Raw genomic sequence first — 20,214 nt, 5'->3', positions numbered from 1 at the left:
ACTGATAAAATGTTTCTGCCTTTCAACAAAATAGATATTACTGAAATGAAATAGAAACGTAAGTAATAAATACCAAATATTCATTTACTAGTTGCAAAACACATCAATTAGGTAATGTGCAATATGAACGTTCTTTTGTATACTTCCTTCTAAAACTCTAATTTTAGCTCTTTACTAGAATTACTTACCTTTTATTCCCGATGGAGCTTATTTCTTCTGTTTTAGAGAATAATCAGATCTTAAAAGAAGCTGTTAAAATGTACCTAAATTAGACCAAAACTCTTTAGTATCATTTTACGTTGAAATTACTTTTTTAGTAGAAAAATATTAACTATCATGCATCGGCGAAAGTAGCGAGGACTGATAATTCACTTGAAGCAAATTTTAATTCATCTTGCATTAATTACAGCTGTTTAGTACCTAAGTCTGTTATTCGAATTCTAGTCTCTACTTTACACTATATGACATTTTTGTTTAACATGTTCATGGCCACAATGAGCATTAATAGCCAAAATGGATGAGATAAATTTATTTTTCCCATTTGTAAATCGTTGTTTAATAGTTAAAACTCAAGTGGAAGTAATCCTTACTCTGAAAGAAAACATATCAGTAACAAAATAATTTTACTCTGATCTCCTGCTTTGTTATGTATCAAGAAAAGATTGCCTTGAGAATAATGGGTATAAACACATTCAGCCTTGGTAACACAATCTAAAAGTTTTAATTGATAATTATATGAAAAAGATTGGAACATAAATACATTAATTACGGATATGTGTCCATTACTAACATTAACAGAAAGTTTATGTTACATATGTATTTCATTTTCTCACATTTCTGATAGCAGTTACAATAATTTACTTTGTTCTAAACGAACAGAAGCTATTCAACACCTTTAGTTCATTACTATAGAGAAATCTGCTTTAATAATTTCTAATATTGATCACGGCTTGTGAAAAAAAAAAAGTATACTAAATCTTGGAAAGGATTAACATAACTTTTCTTTCCAAGATCTAGCTTACTTTTATACAAATGCTTCCATCTTACTGAAGCTTAGAAATTATCATTTTAGATACCTGTGTTTCATAATCTGAATGTAAACATCCAAATTCCTTAAAGATGAACGCTTAACTGCGATTTGTCAAATTTTCATACAATAGAAAATATTTTGAAATCATCTACCATCAATATCACAAAAAATTCAATGATCATTCATAACAGTTTTTTTTTTTTCAAAAGTTGCTTTAGGAATTAAATCGTCATATAAGCTCTAAAACATTTCCCTTATTTTTGGCAGTATATGTATATCTAGGCAACTACTTTACAATCTTGCTTTGAAATAACACATAATTTTCACATTTTGATTTCAATTACTGACAAAAAAGTTATATTAAATAATCTCTGATTTTCTGTAGATTACAAAATACATTTTTCAAACAAAACATGAAATCATGGTACAATTTGAACGAAAAAAATCCTTATCAGAAGTGACTAAATTACATATAAGAAAAAAATCCTTATCAGAAGTGACTAAATTACATATAAGAAAAAAATCCTTATCAGAAGTGACAACACTTACATATAAATTATTAGATATAAATTACATATAATTATTAGATTACTTAAACTATATTTTTAATTCCCATGATATAACGAAGAATTTCTATGACAGTACGGAGTTAAATAATTTTTGCATTCAGGGAGCTGTTTACTCAACAGTATGTTAGCTCTATTTCGATAAAAAATATATCTCTTTAAATTCATCTTTTAAGACTGAACGATTCTTTCACATATCCTCATTCAATATTAAATATATATTAATTATTATTACAAATAATAAAATTTTCTTTTAACAGCTTCAATTAAATTGCATTAATACCTTAGTAACTTTTCTAGTGTTGAATAAAATTGCAGGTTTTTTTTTTTTTTTTTTTTTATATATATATATATATATAAATTCATGTGACATTCAAACACTTAATTTACATATACCATTCAGAGATTTGCGAACAAACAGCTTATACAATAAACACATTACTTCACAATTTACATTTGTTTCACCACAATAGTTAATTCATTAGCAGAAAACGAATACATACACACATCAAATACTAGTGCTAAATTTTAAGTTACTCATTACTCTTATTTAAATATATTAATTGATGTTTATTTTATTAGTATTTTTACATTTAGCAGAAACTATTCATTTGCAAAAGGAAAAAGTTAAAAATTCAAGTTCAGATTATACTGTGTAAACATCACATCTACGTAAAATTTATAAAATATAATATACATATGCTATTCATTAGATAGCAAATATTTGTACGATGTGGGGTATTCTCTATGCTCATATACTTAATAGCAATGAAACGCATAAAGTATTTTGAGATTCAATCTCTACATCATTCAGTAAACGCTGAAAACATTAAGCTACAAATTACTTATCACATAGATTTTGGCATGAAAAGTTTTTAAATTAAAAGCATATAAAATATACTTTTACCCTTTCATTTCTTGAAAGACATATGTGAAATGTATGGTGTACAGTTATGATAATTTGACCCCCCCCCTATGCATTCTTTGAATTCACAAACACAGTAGTTACCATAATAGAGAAGAATACTGTAGATTTTTTCATTATGTTCTTTCTAATACTTTCTTCTTATAGGGAAATAATACTGTCAGATTCCATCCATAAGGGTACGTTAATTGTCATTCTGTTTTCCCTTAATGTATCATAGCTTTCTTAATTACTGCACGTAATCATCTTTATTTGCTTAATCGTTGGCGCAGATCGAAATGCAGCCTTTCTCAGAATAGTTAATCGTTGCGATTTGTCAAAGAAGACATGGGGGATTGTTTTTACTGCAATCGAAGGCAGCAGTGACCTTGAAGGATTTTACGGAAGATGGTGGTCCGCTCTTCGATTGCTTAGGAAGTATACCTTGTTCAGTTTACTGTCAACGGGTATAGTGTTACGTGCCATTGGCAAAGGTGTGGACGTGGAAGCTTGATTATATTGGAAAGCCGGTTGGGTATTTTCACTGCTGTTGCTTCTTTGCATATTGGGATTCCACAAAAATACGTAATACAAAGAAAGCACAATGGCTGCCAAGGAAACGGAGAACACATATGCTAGAACTGTAAGTAATCGGACAAGCTTCTTATTTTGTTTTTTTTCTTCGTATATTTTTGAGCGACTCGTCTCACCGGCAAAACGAATATCACCATCAGCAGCGGGACCAGCTCCTATATCTGTTTTTGATGCTCCGTGGCTGTCTCCCATTGTGCCTGCATGAAGTTTAACTCTGTTGATCCAACCTGCAGCCCTCACGGCTCGTTGCGGTACTATTGATCTAGAAGAGCCGAGGGCGCCCTCTGCGGCGAACTATAATAAGCATACGGGGAGTTTGAAAACAGCCTCTTGAAAAGATATTCTCTCTTTCGCTTCCTCCATTATGCAAAATGTCACCGCAGATAACTTGATTTAATTTTTAAAATATTCAGAAGAGAAGAAATATCAGCCGAATTTATATCTGCATATTACATATATACATGTACATATGTGAGCATGTTTATTTGCCCAAAATTTTTATAAGCTTCGAAATTATGTTTTAAAGAAAAGGATTTTTCAAATAGTAATTTAAAAAGCAACTAAATTTATTTTTGATAAAAGGAGTTGTATATACAGTAGATCTCAGATTATCATAGTTTTGGTTATCTGGATTCTGTTGTATTCGACCTAAACTAATGAGCATGTAAATTAATTAATAAAATATTATTATTATTAAAAATATTATAATAATATTTTTAGCGATAATAATGAAGAATAACATTTACTATTATTATTAATACTGATATTTTCAGTAATAATACATTAATATTCTTCAATTTATATTATTCGTATTGCATCTAAGTGAGCCATAGTGCTTAGAACACCAGCCTTGACTAGTTTTTTTTTTTTTTTTTTTTTTTTTTTTTGCGAAGCAAGTTCTTGAAACTTATCACTTTTTTAAATGTGTTTTATTACTTTTTTTAATATCCATGATAATAGATACTTTTTTTTTTTTTTTTTTTTTATTATAATCTACCCCGTGTATTATAACGGGTTAACGGGCTTAATCTCTATTGCCTGATGAATAACTTCACTGCTGAGGACTTAATAATGTAAAATTGCATTCTGATTTCAGTAATTATGTCTATTTCGTATTGTGCCAAGATGGCTCATACTTTATTAACTAATCCCCAGTAGCTCCATGTTATTCGACATTTCCATCTTTGCCCGGTTATCAAGACTGTATATGTAAGTATAGTAATGTAGATATAAATATACATATATAACCCCTAATTATTTGTTAATGGCTGTGCACTTTTTCTTCATTACGTTATGCAAAAATGTTAGTTTGTGCAACGAAATTAAAATGAATTTACAAGGTGTTTTTCTAGAGCTATCTAGTTAATTGCTAACTTAACTATCATTTTCTCAGAAAAGAAAAGTAATATGTTATTAACTACAAGAAAAACTGCTATGACTTTTGTAAAGTGAAAGGCAGTTTCATAATACAGCAGTGTATTGGTATTGCAGTAGTTATACAGTACTTCGTACGCAGTTCTTGATGGAATGTGAAAGGTTAAAGCGGATACAGAGTAAGTAGGAAGAGCACAGAAAACGGGAAATCATTCTAATCACAGGTAATGTAATAATGCTCGATATTTACAAGAATTATTTAAATGAACGACTATCAATTGCAATAAACATATCACAGTGACGACTGAGTGATTAGCGTACGCTTTGGAAGATATCCGGCATGTCACAAACATTTATTTCTACTTGGTTTTCGACGAAAGATTGTATTACGAAAATTAATACTTTTGCCATTATGTATCATGCCTTATATTAAGTTTCATGCTCAGATCATTTACTTCTATCAGTTTCACGGAACAATCATGAATTTCAGGTTTGGTTTGGTTTGGTTTATTGGGATTACAGCAGAACACACTAAGGCTATCTGCTTGAGGGGAGAGATGCCTTCGTGAAAGACTTTCTAAGGAAAATTGGCTCGCATACACGTTACACATGGGGAAAACCACAAAAACGCCCATGCAACTAGCACGTTCCTCTGGAATCGAACTCAAGTTGGAACCACCAGTGTTCAGCGACTTTTAAGCTCGGCCGCTGGTGGGCTGTAAAATTTCAAGACTCTCTTTGCATTATAAATGTATATTAATTTGCAAGGAGTATTTTAGGTACCTCAGGAGTTCAGATCTAGCGCAGAATTGTTAAGTACCATGCTGCGAATTTTATTAGTATCAGAAAAACTGATGTAAAAATTAAAACCTGTAGAAAATTCGTGGAATTTTGCAATTTATCAGAAGGAAAAAAATTGGTTACCTACTAAATTCTTAAAAATCAATCTCAGCAAAAGAATGTTTTTTCTTGTGGTAGTATAAAAGTGCTTTTTCCCTATTTGGCTAATAATATGAGGTTAGAAGACTATCATTTACAAAAGATTAAAAGACTGAAATCCTGCTGATTTGGAGTTTATGGAAGATGAAAGAATATGATGCCAGTGCTCATGACCTGTTTGCAAATATTCTGCTTTAACAAATCAACAGCTGATTTGGAGTTTATGGAAGATGAAAGAATATGATGCCAGTGCTCATGACCTGTTTGCAAATATTCTGCTTTAACAAGCCTTCAAATTGATGTGATAGAGAAGAAGATTTGAAACATATATTAACACTCAAACTAGGAATTGACAGGATATGATATATGAATAAATTTTATTGTCTTACAGGTGCCTGCTGCGCGTAGTAGTGTAGCTTTGTGACAAAAGCACTCGGAGTGGGAATTCGGCTTCTAATTTTTTTTTTTTTTTTTTTTTTTTTTTCGCTCTTAGGTTCTAAGTCATTTGTTTTAATTTTTCTTTCTTCATAATTTCTTTTTTTATTATTCAATTCTTTTCGCTTTATTTAGAGTATTTTTTTAAAAATCTAAGCACACAATGATAATATATGTTTGGCCCATCTAGCGTGAACCAGAGTTGGGTTAAAGCACTCGAAATCGTTGCAAAAAACCATAGCATTAAAGTGAATTCGAAAGAATTTATTTCTTAGTTGCGTTTCGTTCATTTTTCCGTCAATAGATGGCATCAGCTCTTAACACAGTTTAAGGTGGATGTATTGATTACGGCAAAGCACACGACAGCTATTTGCCTAAGGAGAGAGATGCCTTCGTGAAAGACTGCGTTGTAATTGTTGTGACTTGTCTCACTTGTCGGCTCAGGCAAACTCGATGAGGTTCGCAGTTACGGGTGCCCGCGTGTAGACGCTATCCCGGTATAATGATTTCCGACTTTCGATTCTTTGTAAGTTCGAACAGTTTATGGGTCTTATCGAAGAAAATGGAAGTTCAGAACAGTTCACAGTCTGGGTGAGCACATAAATGAGTCCAACAGAAACACACCTGCGGTGCAGGCCTTGGCGAAGGTAAATGCGCAGATAAGCAAATGGCGTGGTAAAGAAATGCCTTAGCTCACAGAATTTGAGAGTCACTCATGTGTAGTGTATACATATTAGGAGTATAAAATAACAGTAAACATAAATGCATAGTGAAGATATAACAAAATAAAAAAAAAAAAAAATACACTCAGTACCCTCGGTGGGAGTCAAACCCACAATCCCCGGTTTAGGAAACCGATGCCTTATGCATTAGGCCACGAGGGCGACAATCTCGTTTTTCTGACAGTAACATCAGAACAAGCCCAGGAATGCAGCGTGGCAAGGAGAGCAATGTTGCACCTGCTATTGAGAAGAGCCTTAAGCATCATACAGGTGACAGTACGATTGCGCTCAGTTCCGCCCCCAATTTTGATGGAGAGCAACGCGAGGGTGAAACGGGTCCGAGGGTTTTCCACTACTCTTCTCCTACCACTAACCTCTAGACAGGAATTTCGACTCGCCGCATATTTAGAGTCCCCCCTGCCGCACAGACACTATATATTTACAAACGTCCATGCCTTCTCCGAAATTCGAATCCGGGGCTCTTCGGTACGGCAGTCAGCGTCGCTAACCACTATCCCGGTTAGGCGACTCTTGAAGGACTTCCATAGGAACTGGTTCGTATCCACGTTACACTCGGGGAAAAACAAGAAAACTGAAAGTATTCACGACTTTACCGCTCGGCCGCTGGTGGATACAATGACATCGTTGTTCTCTTCATAAGTTCTTTTATTTAGTAATTAATCCAAATATTTCAGTACTGAGCGGGCTTAATGGAGACGAAAGAGAGCTAAAAAGATTAACTGGTTAACAAAATACAGCACTAACAACTCTGGAATCTTTACTTACCAACGCTTCACAGCGAGTTATCACTTTAGACAAAACACATTGATAACATATTTTTAAAATTTATTCTGAGCTTTGGCTTACAAGCATTACAATATTTCTGAGGCTGAGTTTGCCTGTTTGATCAAAACCGCTTCGAAACGAAATTTGGAACAAGAAAACAGGGGGGAGGGGAAGAAATCCATGTTTTATGCAGCATAACCTGAAACACAGATTCCTGATGATTGTCTTGTCAGTTTTAATAGAGATTAAATAACTCGATACACAGTAGTCAGTTGGCTTCAATTTCTGTTGTACATTTGTTTCGTCCTAGTTTAGTGATCTTCAATTTTTGTCGTCATGAGGAATTGCTTAGACTAATTTTCGAGGGATGGAGCCACCATCCGAAAAATAATGTTAAAAGATCAGTGTTGTGTGCAGTTATGGAAACTGAAAGAAAAATTATTTCGCTGTAATTTTACGCAAAACTGATCTGCTAGGTATAATTTTAGGTAGCGATGACAATAGAAATAATAATATAATGATAATTAAAAAATTTAGTTACTTATTTTAGATAGTTAGTTTTATAATCTACATGGTATTCTCTTTCTAATATTAACTTTGACTTCGAAAAACCAAAGAGAATTTGCATGCCATTCCAAGGTTCCGAAGAAAACATTTGAACCAGGGGTCTATTATACCCTCCCATGTCCTGTTGGAGATACATCCTGTTCTAACAGCCTTAAAATGCATGAGACAAAAACGTTAACTTTTAAGTCAATTTAGACTGGTTTATTTGGTTTATGGCAATCAGGGATGGCCAACCCGCAGCACGCGTGCTGCAGTGTGGCACGGCAGAGTCTTAACAGTGGCACAGGAAGACTTACTGAATTAAAAGTTTTGAAAGAAAAAAAAAAAAAAAATAGTAATATCGTCTGTATCAACATCGTCGATAGATACACATATTATAGGATCTACCTTTCTTAGGCCACATAAACTAATCTAGATCCTACTAATAAACCTGGAGACTTCTCGCACAGACGTGAAATAATATCAGCACATAAGAAGGGGAAAATAACTCTTTATTAATTTCAACTATGAACAAAAAGGGCACGCACTTTCTGCTTTATAATAACACCGACAATTTGCGGTGGAGCTTAAACGTTATTACACAAATCAATTCAAGTCTAAAAAGAATAGCGCTGGATTAGCACTTTAAGATACGGCTAACTAGGCGGACTCGACAACCTAACAGACGTGATAATTATTCAAATGTCCAAACGGCGTATCAGCGTAACAGCAAGTTCAGAAACGAAAGGTGCACTGGCTAGCGAAAACACGCTTTGAATAAACTCCGAGATTAACCCGTTTAAATACTCACTTCACTTAACTTTAAATTTACATCCTGGCGAGGAAATGCGAGGGGAAATTAAGGAGTTCAGAGAAGATAACAAAAATTTGAATATGTTTGTTAAACTAAAGGAAACCCTACAACATAAACACGCTAGAATAAGTATAATAATTCAATTTCTCTGCAAAACGTTAATTGTTACCCAACTGAAATCGAAATCGAAATTATTGACCTACAACAGCATGCTACACTGGAAAGCAAATATAAGGAACTTATTTCAACTGCAAGTTATTCAAATTATATTGAATTTTGGAAATTTGTATCAACAAGCAATTTTCCAAATTTATGCGATTTGAGTGCCAGATATTGTTGTAGGTTTGGATCAATATATGATCATGAACAAATGTTTTCTATTATGAACATAATAAAATCCAAATATCGTTCAAGCTTAAATGATATGCACCTAAAACACCTAATTTTGTTAGCATCTTCAAGAACTAGTCTTAAGATAGATGACTTGGTAAAAAAAAAAAAAAAAAAAAAAAAAAAAAAAAACACGTTAATTAAGTACTGACTATTTAATAATTATTTATAATTAAATGTTTCAAATTATTCATTTTTATTTTATGCATAACCTAACTGATTGAACCTTTAAGAAAGTTTATTAAAAATAAAACCCTATTTTGTACGTTTGCTTTACTTATTTTTTAAATGTCCACTACTCAGACTCACATAAAAAAAAAAAAATAAATAAATAAATAAAAATAAAATAAAATAAAATAAAAATTGATGTGCTAATTATATAAAAAGCCCATAAGCAGCCTTCAGGATTCAGGAAATTGATAAATTGGTTTTAAAGTAACCCAATTTCTGTCGCCACCATAGCTCAGTGGTTAGAGCACTGGTCTCGTAAACCAGGGGTCGTGAGTTCGAACCTCACTGGTGGCTTAATTGTGAGGCTCGTATTTTTACAGTACTAGACATTGACTATACTGCCCCTGTGCCTACGTAGTTGTTGTTCTGTGCTGCTCTTCCGTATTCTCGAGTATGTGGGAAAAAAAAAAAAAAAAAAAAAAGTACACGTGCCTTTTCTTTTAAATATTTCATCAAAACTCTTTTCTATGTTCACGTTAAAGTGCAATACAGTAAAGCACTTGGTATAATATTCTTTCAAGTTCTAAATTTTAAATTATTTTCTTTCACTTCTCGTAAACAACAAAAAAGGAAAATTTATGACATCTTTTCTTTGATCAAAAATGCACAAAGAAATATTTTTATTTCATCAGAGCTTAAATTGCGCTGGAGCCCACCGGAGACCGAATCTGATATTTCTCAGTTTTCCAGATAAATTATAATTTCAGCCGGAGCGCACCGGAGCCTTAAATAAAAGGGCTCAGGCACTTTTTTTATGCAAGTGAACCTCAATTTTATAACAGAAATTTTGTTTTAATAGTAAACATGTCTAAAAGTCCTATTCTAACTTCTGAATGCAAGACTATCTTTCCATCGCACTCAAGCCTTGCACAGAGTCGCAATTATATGTCAAAGGCTTATTCTCCAGGATATGCAATGAATTTATGAGAGCGGGTAAATTTTGTATTCCCCCTCAAAGAACTAAAAGTGACACCCTGGTCGTGCACGTTCCACACTAGTGACTTCCTTCTGCAAAGCTGTAGACTTTCTGAATGACATAACCAAACGTGGAGGGGGGGGCACTGCTGTCACTTGTACCGACAAGTCTTATATTTATTCTCCCGTTGTATTCAGGAAAAGTAATCAAGGATAATTTCTGCTTGATGGCTAGAATTATATCGACAGGGCATCGCGATAAGGAAGTCTTGAACTCTTCCCTCTTTATCTTCAAAGCTACACTTTTCAGTTAAATTCCTTTCCATACCATCATACTGTTTCTAGAATTCTCACTATTCTCCTTAGTGGAGCTTTAATCGTTTTATCTTTTTTCCTTGCCGTGCTGGGAAAAAAAAAAAAAAAAAAAAAAAAAGACTGATACATGTCATCACTTGGAATTGTACATTTTATGTATAATCAGGGCTTAAACTCAAACGGAGATCAGCTGAGCTGCTTCTTATTGTCTAAGTGGAATCGTAATTTCAGACGATGCCTCAAATAAGACGAGGTCCGACATTTTTTTTTCTATTTAACTATTCAAAATTAATTTAATAATTTATTAGATTTCTCTTTATCTCTTCACATTCTTCTTAATTTAAATTTATTATTTAAATTTATTATTTAATTAAATAATTAAATTTGATTAGTTAATTTAATCAAATTAGTGTTAATCTTAATGTAAAATTATTATTTAATTATTAGCTATTTTATTTATTTATTTATTTTTTCTTTCCTTCCTCACAGTCTGCATAGGACTCCGGCACTTCTAATTTTAGAATCTAAGCCCTGTATTTCATTAAAAATATACTCATATTTTGTGAAGTCTGCAACATAAATCTGTTCATATCAAAGTACCCTGGAGAACAATAATGAACAACAAGATTTGGTTTAACGTGAGTAAATTCGTTAGAATATAATTTCGAAATTTAAACAGAATAATCTTCTTCAGCTGAACGAGAAAAGAAAAAGAAAGTTAAACTTTTGTAAATACGTACAACTAACATAACTAACCAATGAAAAGAAATTACTAACTTATGAACTCTTATAATAGTTCGGCTCACCTCCAGGAATTAGATTTCCAAGGGCGTTTCACATTCATAGACATTTTTCGCTTCTGGTTAATAATCCCCATTCTAATCCCTCTTCACCATCAAGAAACTATTTCCTAATTGCGTTTTGTTGACATTTGCTTCTTATCCTTTATCTGGAACTTCTCGAACATTTTGCCTGTTGTTATATCCTAAGTACACGTTTCTCTGTCGTTTCACTCCTGTAACTGAATTAAAAATTTCCAATTAATCTTCGAAATATATTCCTGAAAATTTACTCACATTGCGCCAATTCTTTTTGTTTATGATTAGTATATTTAGCATTCTTAAGAAGTATGTATACACTCTATTTTATAATTTCTCATCTAAGATGAAATTATAGTAGATATTAAGAAATATATATATATAAAAAGGCTTTCTACAAAAGCAATTAGATTTTTAATTAATAACTGAGTTTGGATTCCAGCTACTAATAAAAGATTCACAATTACAATATACGAAATGACAGTGTCCTAATTTTTAGCATTTTGCATTATTACATTATGTACTTTATCAAGTAGCTTCAAACTAAAAGTCAAAAATCACATTTATTAGTAAACTAATTAATTATTATAAATATCAAAATCAAAATACTGTCTTAGATTATTCCAACAGCCTTTTATCAGCTTTTATAGTAATACTAAATACGTTCATAAAGCATTAGATTTTGATGCATATTAATCAAAATTTAACTCATGCATAACTTCTGGTAGATACACCTTAACTGCTTTGAACTTGACAGCATTAGATATGCACAATTATTTCAATAAACAATTAAAACTGAAATATTTCTAAATAAATACATAAAATGAAACTGAATATTTTCTTGTACTCACTATGAAACAATTACAAAGGAAGTGTCATGGGGATTCATGAAACCCATTTTTCTTTCATTGAGCATTACTCTTTTAATTTCATAATTATTATGTAATATTTCTGTAACAATTTGTTCCCATTTTGTAGTCCTGGCTAAAAAAAAAAAAAAAAAAAAAAAAGATTAGACTACTCTTAAGTAAAAAATTTTAAAAACTTTTAAAATAATCCCTTCCCCCCCAAAAAAAAACACAGGGGATGATTCTTAAAAATCCTTTGTTTACCTTTATACAATAATTATTAAAAGCAAGCTTTTAAACAGATGACAATAGGAAAAAAATCTACAGCCAATGAAATTTAGGTAATATGACAAGTATGATTAGGTAATTAACATTTGTTGATTAATTAACTGTTTATTTGTTAAAAAATGACATATTATTTAAAAAATGTGAAATGAAACAACTTAAACTGCAAATTAAGGCATTGTAGCTTCTCTTGTTTAAAATGATCTTCTATCGTCAATACTTCAGAAAGAAGAAGGAAAAAAATTAATAATTATAATATAAATAAAAAGTAACATCTTTCACACCCGGAGTTAAAATTTTTAAACTATTTTTAACTAATTTAAACTAATTTTACAATTTGGGCCTTTGTTTTCATATATTTCATTTGACAATTAATACTTTCATTAACATGATATAGTTACTCAAGCTTATCAAGCACGTTGCTTAATTCAGCTACAAAACACAAATTTTAAGGGATGTCATCAAATTTACAGGAAACTGTTCTTGTTATTAACCAAATTAATAATTTATTGTTCATGGTATAAACCAAAATACGATGAATAAAACATCATGTGCTGTATAAAAGATGCATTTAAAAGCATTGAATCAAATATCACATACAAATATAAGAATAAATAACTGAAACGAATCTTTACAAGTCTTAATCTTGAAAACGTTGTATAAGATTCACAAAAGAAAATGCCTTTAAATCATAACGCGAAATGTGTATAAATTTAAGAATCTCTTCTAACGTGTTCTTTTTTTCTATAACATTCACCAAGTTGAGAGAAATTTGAGCATAAAAAAAATTCTGATGTGTGTAACTCTGTAACAGAAGTTTCAAAATGCAAATAATACTTTCGATCATATTTTGTTCCGTTACACAATTCATGCATTTTGTGCGTTTGCGCAATAACCCGTTTTCTAGCATTAAACTGTCTCGAACAATAAAAATGTTGTCCAAACCAAAATGACAATATTGCAATCCATTTGATAATATATATTTCAGTGCTTCACTAAGATCAGCTGTTACGCGCCAGAAAAACACTTCAGGAATAGGTAAATCCCTTTCGCAAAAAACACTCCACATTTGCTCGAAAGAGACACTAGGTTGATCATAAACATAAAAAATATTTTCCGTTGACATATCCTTTACAGACGCCCAAATGCACATTACATTCTTGTGCTGCACGTTAACCCATTGTTCGTGGTCAAGATTATGTTCCTCGACCGGACTGTAACCGTACGTAATCATGTATTCCTGTCCATCTCGAACACACAGAACTCGATACGTTAAAGCTCTATGGAAAAAATTGAAACTGAAGGCATCGCTGAAAGGTGCACATTCAATTTTTTCAAAATCTGATGTAGTGAGCTCAATAATGAATCTCAACAAGCGTTTGGGTAATGGCAATTTTTTCAGAGCTGTTGATAACCGCCGAAGTGTAACACATTTCAATATGACACTTTTACAAAGCTCTTCTAAGTTCAAACTCGTATCACTGACAGGTGATTTGAGAAAAGGGGAATAGCAATGCACACCAGGACCTAAACTCTCAAAAAGAATCTCCATAAGAACTTTTCGTGTCCAATTCGCGGCGAAATGGATTAAGTTATGCTAAAACTACACAAAGGGTAAAGACCCATCTACCTGCGCTGGCAGCTGTACAGAAGTTTAAGAGTTACGTATTGAAGGCGTCAGGGTCGTAAAGTGTTTGGTATTGCGTCACATCGTTAAAAGCTCACTCTCCTCTTCATCTCCTCGAAATAGACAGATTCGAGCAAGGACCTGCGCAGTTGGCAGAAGGTGCCAAGATATCCGAAGCATGCTTCTAAGCACCATGTACACAAACACGCTGCTTTCTGTTAAGAAACATCAACACACTGGCGGGGGATTATGCAAGATTCTCATTTCTGCTAACTCCTGCATCTTTATTACTCGACAAGAGCAAGGACACCGAAACGCTGTAGAATCTCATTTAGAGATCTTGTGCGGCAGAAAGTATAAAGAAATGGAAAGTGCTTAATGTAGCATTATTTCATTTAGAAGCTTTATTATGAAAGGTTTTATCCTTTATCTAAAATTTCCGGAGAAATTTATGTCATTTAATTATTAACTTAAGGAACCATATGGGCGAATCTTTAATGTGTCCAAGGGAAAAAACTATAAAGGATTGTTTTATTAATTACTGTTTATATTATACATAACAGCATAAGTTGCACATTCCTAAATAATAATATATTTTATTAGGAAGTATTTACGAAAGCGGCTTGTTTTCTGTATAGCAACTCATTCGTCTATTTTCTAGTTAGCAGAATCAACACAATTCTTACAGTAACCCTTTTCAAATCGCTGCATATAAATAATAAGCAGAAATGGTAATAAAGTTCAATTAGGACTTTTAAGTTTGATTTAAGTTTGCCCCTTCTTTACTAAAGCGTAGAATAAGTGTCAATAACAGAAATCTTATTTGTTTCCTGCTAAAGCTTAGCACCTTTTTATTATGTAATTTTATTGTCAAATTCTGATTTAATGCCATTTTCATACTTAAACTTTGAAGCAAAAAAAGGGAATTTAAATGCAATAGGGAAGAATTTAGAAAATCAATCCGTTTTCCTCATAATAGTTAGTGCCTTTATTATCTACTTAGCACAGCAATCAAAAAGCTGTCTACGGTAACCAGCTTCAAGTTACTATTTCAGTTAGAAAAGTATATTAAGCTAGAAAAAACGGAAATTCAGGTAAATTTTGATTTACTGAAGTTTAAGAGTGCCTTTCTTTAGTAAAGTACAGAATTATTTTCTGAAAATATGAAACAGAGCACTTGTTCTTTTTTCTACAGAAGCCTAGAATATTTACATAATGTCTTCGCAGATTTAAACAGAATTTTCTGTTCTTAACCTTTTAACTATCATGCCCGAGATTAGCACTGGTGTTCGAAAATGTCACGCCCGAGTATTTCTCGGGGTAATTTTTTTTTGAGTGCATCGTATTGTCATATCCGAATATATATCGGGAGATGTTTATTTCGGCTACATTTGGTTTTTCCAATAAAAAAAATTGACAATTTGTGTACCCAAATCATCAAAATAACTTGACAGTTAAAGGGTTAATTTATTTCTGAATTATTGTATGTTTTCATGCAATGACATAAGATTAGAATTAGTTTTCAGACAAACTTTGAACAGTTATTAATTTGACGTCATCAAGTATTAGAAAATTCATTAATCTTAATACCATTATTTCCTAGTAAAGCAATTCATAAATGATGGTTTTCTTTCCATCAAGGAAACAATGCACACCATGGAACTGCTAGAAACTAATTCTGAATATATTTTCTTTGCCTATTATACTTTCTAAATCTTTATGGCCTCAAGGTATTATTACTGCCCTCTTTTGTCGACTAGGAATGCATTCTGCAATTCAAATAAAAATTAATATCTGATTTTATGCTCTAAATCTCTTTTCTGATTGCATTTCTTTTGTTTATATAAGGAACAGATGAATAAAAACTAGGAAAGTGTGCTTAATTTAGTTTTAACTGTTTCTTGAGTGAATGTAACACTCAGAAGCCTAGAATATACTAGGTTAGAATAAGTTAATGTATTGAGACAAAGCATAGGAGAGCTATCTACTTAAGAGAAAGGATGCTTTCGTGGAGGACTTTCTAAACAAAGTCCCAAATACGTAAAGTAACTGAAAACTGTTTGTATATGTCTTAGCTGTATTTCAGCAGCTGTTAACATCTTATAGGCTCTAAAATTTAGATATGCCAAGATATACAAATATAAAAATAATTAAATTTGGAAAAATACAGAAAATTTAGTAGGAAATTTAGTTTAATTTAGCTAGAATTAAAAGTAAAGCAACCCCACGAAAGCCTTGTTAGAAACCCAAGGGGGGCAGGTAAATGTCAATATTTAAATTATTACAGAAAATAACGAGGTAAAATACCAAGGCCACATTTGATCCCCAGATGCACCTTCCTATTCAATTACTAGAAATTGCGTGGGTTCTAGCTCGCAGTATTGCAGCAAAATACCGTTTAAACTAAAAGAAACATGAGTTACAAACGTGCAAACAAAATACGAAACTGAATCGATAAAATTATAAATCAAAATATGAAGCTAGAAATGAAACAAGAAACTGAAAATATGAAACGACGATTCTAGAGATCTCTTATTGTAACAATAGATGGCAGCACTATTTTTTAAAGGTAGTAACGATAAATTCTGTAAATTGAGTAAAATGTCATTGTTATAAATAGCAGAACTAGAAAAACACTGCAATTATTTGTTTTTGGGAAAGCATTGTTTGGGACATTTTGCTAAGAACGCTTTCAAAAATCTTGCAGAAAAAGTTTTATATTGTTAGTTAAAAATATCAAAGCAAAGTAAAATCAGACAAACTTTCTGTAACTAAGAAAAGCATTTTATCTTTTATTTTCCGGAAAATTTTGTTTTTTAAAAGTACAAAATACCACCCCCCTATTATTTTTTTTTTCACGAAAACTGTTAACCAAGGGATGCTAAAATTTAAAAAGACATGAATTTTCTTTCATAATGATTACCAGGGTTTTCTCATCAGGTTGTTTATTGTTTGTTTTCACTTTCTGCAATAGATTTAAAGAAATAAGTTGTAGGATACTATAAGATTTAAGGAAAATAGCTCACTTGCAAATATATCTGATTAAATGTTTATTTCTGTTGTCTCTTTGTATGGCGAAGCCGAAAATCAGCCATTTCTTGTAGCTGTGTACTTGTTACATCGTAACAGAAGCGTAGCTAGAGTTTCAAGCACCCGGGGACAACTGAAGAATTTGCGCCCCTTTCTGTGTGCCAAGAATGGAAAACATTTCATTAAAAAATTTCGTAGCATCAATTTGACGCCCCTTGGATGCTGCGCCCGGGGACAGATGTCTCCCCCCTTGCCCACCCTAGCTACGCCACCATGGAGGTAAGAAAGGGAGGAGGGGCCATTCCGCGCTAGAAGTGAAGCACTGCTTTGAAGCTTGGGTCACCAGACGGGATGTTGTTTGTTTACATTCAGAAGCTCGCTTGACAAGATTCTGATAGTATTTCGACACACGACAGTTCCATAGAAATCGAAAAAGGGACACTCTCGCATGAAAGAAACATTCATAGTGTGATGGATAATAGCAATTTGTATAGTTTACTGGCATTTACGCAAAAATCACATCTTGGTTATTTTTCGATAACTAACAACATCGATTTTGATTATGAATTTGTTTTATAAAATTCTAAGCTGTTGCACTACAAAAATATAGATTTTAAGAAAATTGCTAAAAGAGATCTGCCAAAATTTATTTTCTAGAAGATTTGAAAAGTTTGAAACTTGATGGCTAAATGTAAATATAAAATTATGTATGTTAAAATATTTGTAATTAGGCTCATAGGTCAGATTAAGTTTTTATTAAATAGAGTAACGCATGCAAGGGCTATCTGCCTAAAGAGAGAGATGCCATCGTGGAGGAATTTTAAAGAAAAACTGACCTTTGAGTGGGTATTAAAAATAATACTTATAATTTTCATTCAAATTATATTCATATATATTTTTTATGTAAATAAATACACTTTCGGGTGTGTGCTAAATTAGTGTAAATTACTTTACACGAAAAATATAGTGAATGCACAGAAATTAAAGATTTGCACATGCCGGAAATGATAAATAGGAAATATGTATGGGTATTTATGCATGTCCTTGCAAAAAGCATGTATCTGCCTTTGACAAAATACTTAAATATTCATTAAATTATTTATAAATGTATTTGAAATGAAGAATTTATTCACTTATAAACAACTGTGAAAGTACTGTGAAGAAATCTAATGATTAAATGTATCTAATTTATAATGATTATAAATGTTATCTAAATATATAATAACCTTAATATTGAATTGTGAACATAATTTGAAATCCTGTTGACAAATACGTTATAAAACTATTTAAGCAAGAATTGCTCGTATTGGAAAGCAATCTGTTAAAAGGTATTGTAAAGCAAATGCTATGAGATGCGCACTTGAGAAAGTAATAAAGAGTTTTGGAATATGTATTGTTGAAATGAAGGGTAAAAAAAAAAAAATCTGATAAGTATAATTAAAAGAATTATTCCCTTTACATTTTATAATAACTCAGTTACAAGTTTTAAATAATACTTAAAAAAAAAAAAAAAAAAAAAAAAAAAAAAAAAAACTTATTTTATTCCCTTTCAGAAATGTTCAGAGAAAGTCAAATACTATTTAATTCCTAATAATTCTCTAATTTAAAATGAACCGAATAGAGCATTAATTATAAATTGACTTACATTTTTCGATTTAAAAAAAGCCAAAAAATCATGTCATATTTAAGAAAGTATTTTAGGAAGAAGCTCTATAAATAGAAAAGAAATAATGCATAATTTTAATATTAATAATACAATAAACTTTGATCTTAATTTTTGTACCTTAACCGAATAAAACCGAATTACCTTAATTTTTTTTTCTAATGTAATTAACGAAAACTTGTGATAATATTTCATTCAAATTAAACCCTTCTGAGAAAACTGTCCTGTGAAAAGTATAGCATTTAATTCCGTTCAGAATGAAATGTTGTTTAAAAATATGTTGTTTTCACATATTTAGGACTCTGAAGTGTTGTAGAAAAAGAAAATATATACATTTATATGTATATTTGCGACGTAATTACAAAATATTTACACCCGAACGCGTCAAATCCCATAGAACTCAATGGTAAATGAACCAATGTTTTGGTCACCACGTAGGGATCGCCGGTGCTTCAGAGCAGGGTACGGAGAAACTTGTTTAGGGCGACTCCTTCTTACTTCCTACCTCCATGTACGCCACTGCATCGTAATGATCTCTTGCAGCAATTATTGTTGTTTCAACACAGTCATGATGACAGACAAATGATTAGTCGTCGTAAATTTATCTTTTTCTCACGCGCCAAGTTTTTTCACGTTGTTTTCTGTAAACATAAAGAACTGTATAATAGTGCGTAATACAAAATAACGCTTCCTAATTTGAGGAATTTTTATTTAGATTCATTGTTTATTTACAGTTAGTTGAGATATTTCTATCAATGACATCCATTTCCTCCGTAAATAAAACAGAAAGGATTTATTATATGATTTATTACGGAAAAACGAGCACATGAGCTATAAATAAATAAATTAATAAAAATGAAAAACTTCGTACTTTTAATTAGTTCAACAAGACATAAATCGAAAGATTGTATAAATATTTTTTATAAATTTTTGTGTTTTTTAATATATTTATGACGCAAAATAAATGGTAAATATTTATTTGAATTCTGAAATTAATGCTCAGTTAAAAGAGGCGTGGCATAAAACTTGCGTATTCTCATAACAAAACACTGTGAAAGTCATTAGCATAGCCGCAAAACAGATTGGGAGTTAATTTTGAATAAATAAAATCTATCATGAAGCATGAACGAATTACTTCGTGATAAACATTTTCGAGAAATTCTCGTCTACTGAGTTGACTCAGAATAACAAAGCATGCGGTTAAACTGCTTCGGATTCTGGTGGAAGTTAACGAAAGTCGAAGTTATAAAAAATCCAGATTACGATAATAAGACGATTGAGTTAATTAAAATAAAAACTTACAGAATAATTGAAATATTCCTTCCCAATCTTTATTACTTAGGTTTCAAATTTCATCAGTCTCCCACTTTTAAGTTGGCATT

General features: G+C 31.7%; 2 protein-coding genes and 1 non-coding gene across 6 annotated transcripts in view; 2 read left to right on the top strand and 1 right to left on the bottom strand.

Moving 5' to 3' along the window:
- Positions 1-702: 702 nt before the first annotated feature.
- Positions 703-14,214, bottom strand: LOC118202003 (uncharacterized). Of its 2 annotated transcripts, none has more exons than XR_015039076.1 (3): positions 12,231-14,206; positions 11,368-11,582; positions 703-7,776 (listed from the first exon to the last, which is right to left on the bottom strand). XR_015039076.1 is itself a non-coding variant. In XM_085809478.1 (3 exons), the coding sequence occupies exon 3, from the start codon at positions 3,284-3,286 to the stop codon at positions 2,900-2,902; it is 387 nt and encodes a 128-aa protein (XP_085665604.1). In that variant the 5' UTR covers positions 3,287-7,776; positions 11,368-11,582; positions 12,231-14,214; the 3' UTR covers positions 703-2,899. The 2 variants fall into 2 exon arrangements, 1 of the variants encoding a protein (XP_085665604.1); XM_085809478.1 differs by having other exon boundaries at positions 12,231-14,214.
- On the top strand, positions 9,553-9,625 carry TRNAT-CGU (transfer RNA threonine (anticodon CGU)). The gene has a single exon. It is a non-coding gene; the product is annotated as a tRNA-Thr (tRNA).
- A 3,303-nt stretch (positions 14,215-17,517) lies between the features above and the next one.
- Positions 17,518-20,214, top strand: part of LOC118184453 (arylsulfatase B-like) — an 83,307-nt gene continuing 80,610 nt past the window's right edge. Inside the window, exon 1 of one of the 3 annotated variants that reach the window (XM_085809455.1) lies at positions 17,518-17,860. In XM_085809455.1, coding sequence (XP_085665581.1) covers positions 17,851-17,860 — 10 coding nt within the window. In that variant the 5' untranslated portion in view covers positions 17,518-17,850. The remainder of the gene's footprint in view (positions 17,861-20,214) is intronic. The other 2 variants (XM_085809458.1, XM_085809461.1) reach the window with 2 other exon arrangements.

The sequence above is a fragment of the Stegodyphus dumicola genome, chromosome X2 (genome assembly GCF_044657685.1).
Source record: "Stegodyphus dumicola isolate Sdum_Otavi_A_Nest chromosome X2, ASM4465768v1".
Classification (NCBI taxonomy): Eukaryota; Metazoa; Arthropoda; class Arachnida; order Araneae; family Eresidae; genus Stegodyphus; species Stegodyphus dumicola.
The sequence above is the reverse complement of the archived record's forward strand: the minus strand, read 5'-3'. Positions and strand labels throughout refer to the sequence as shown.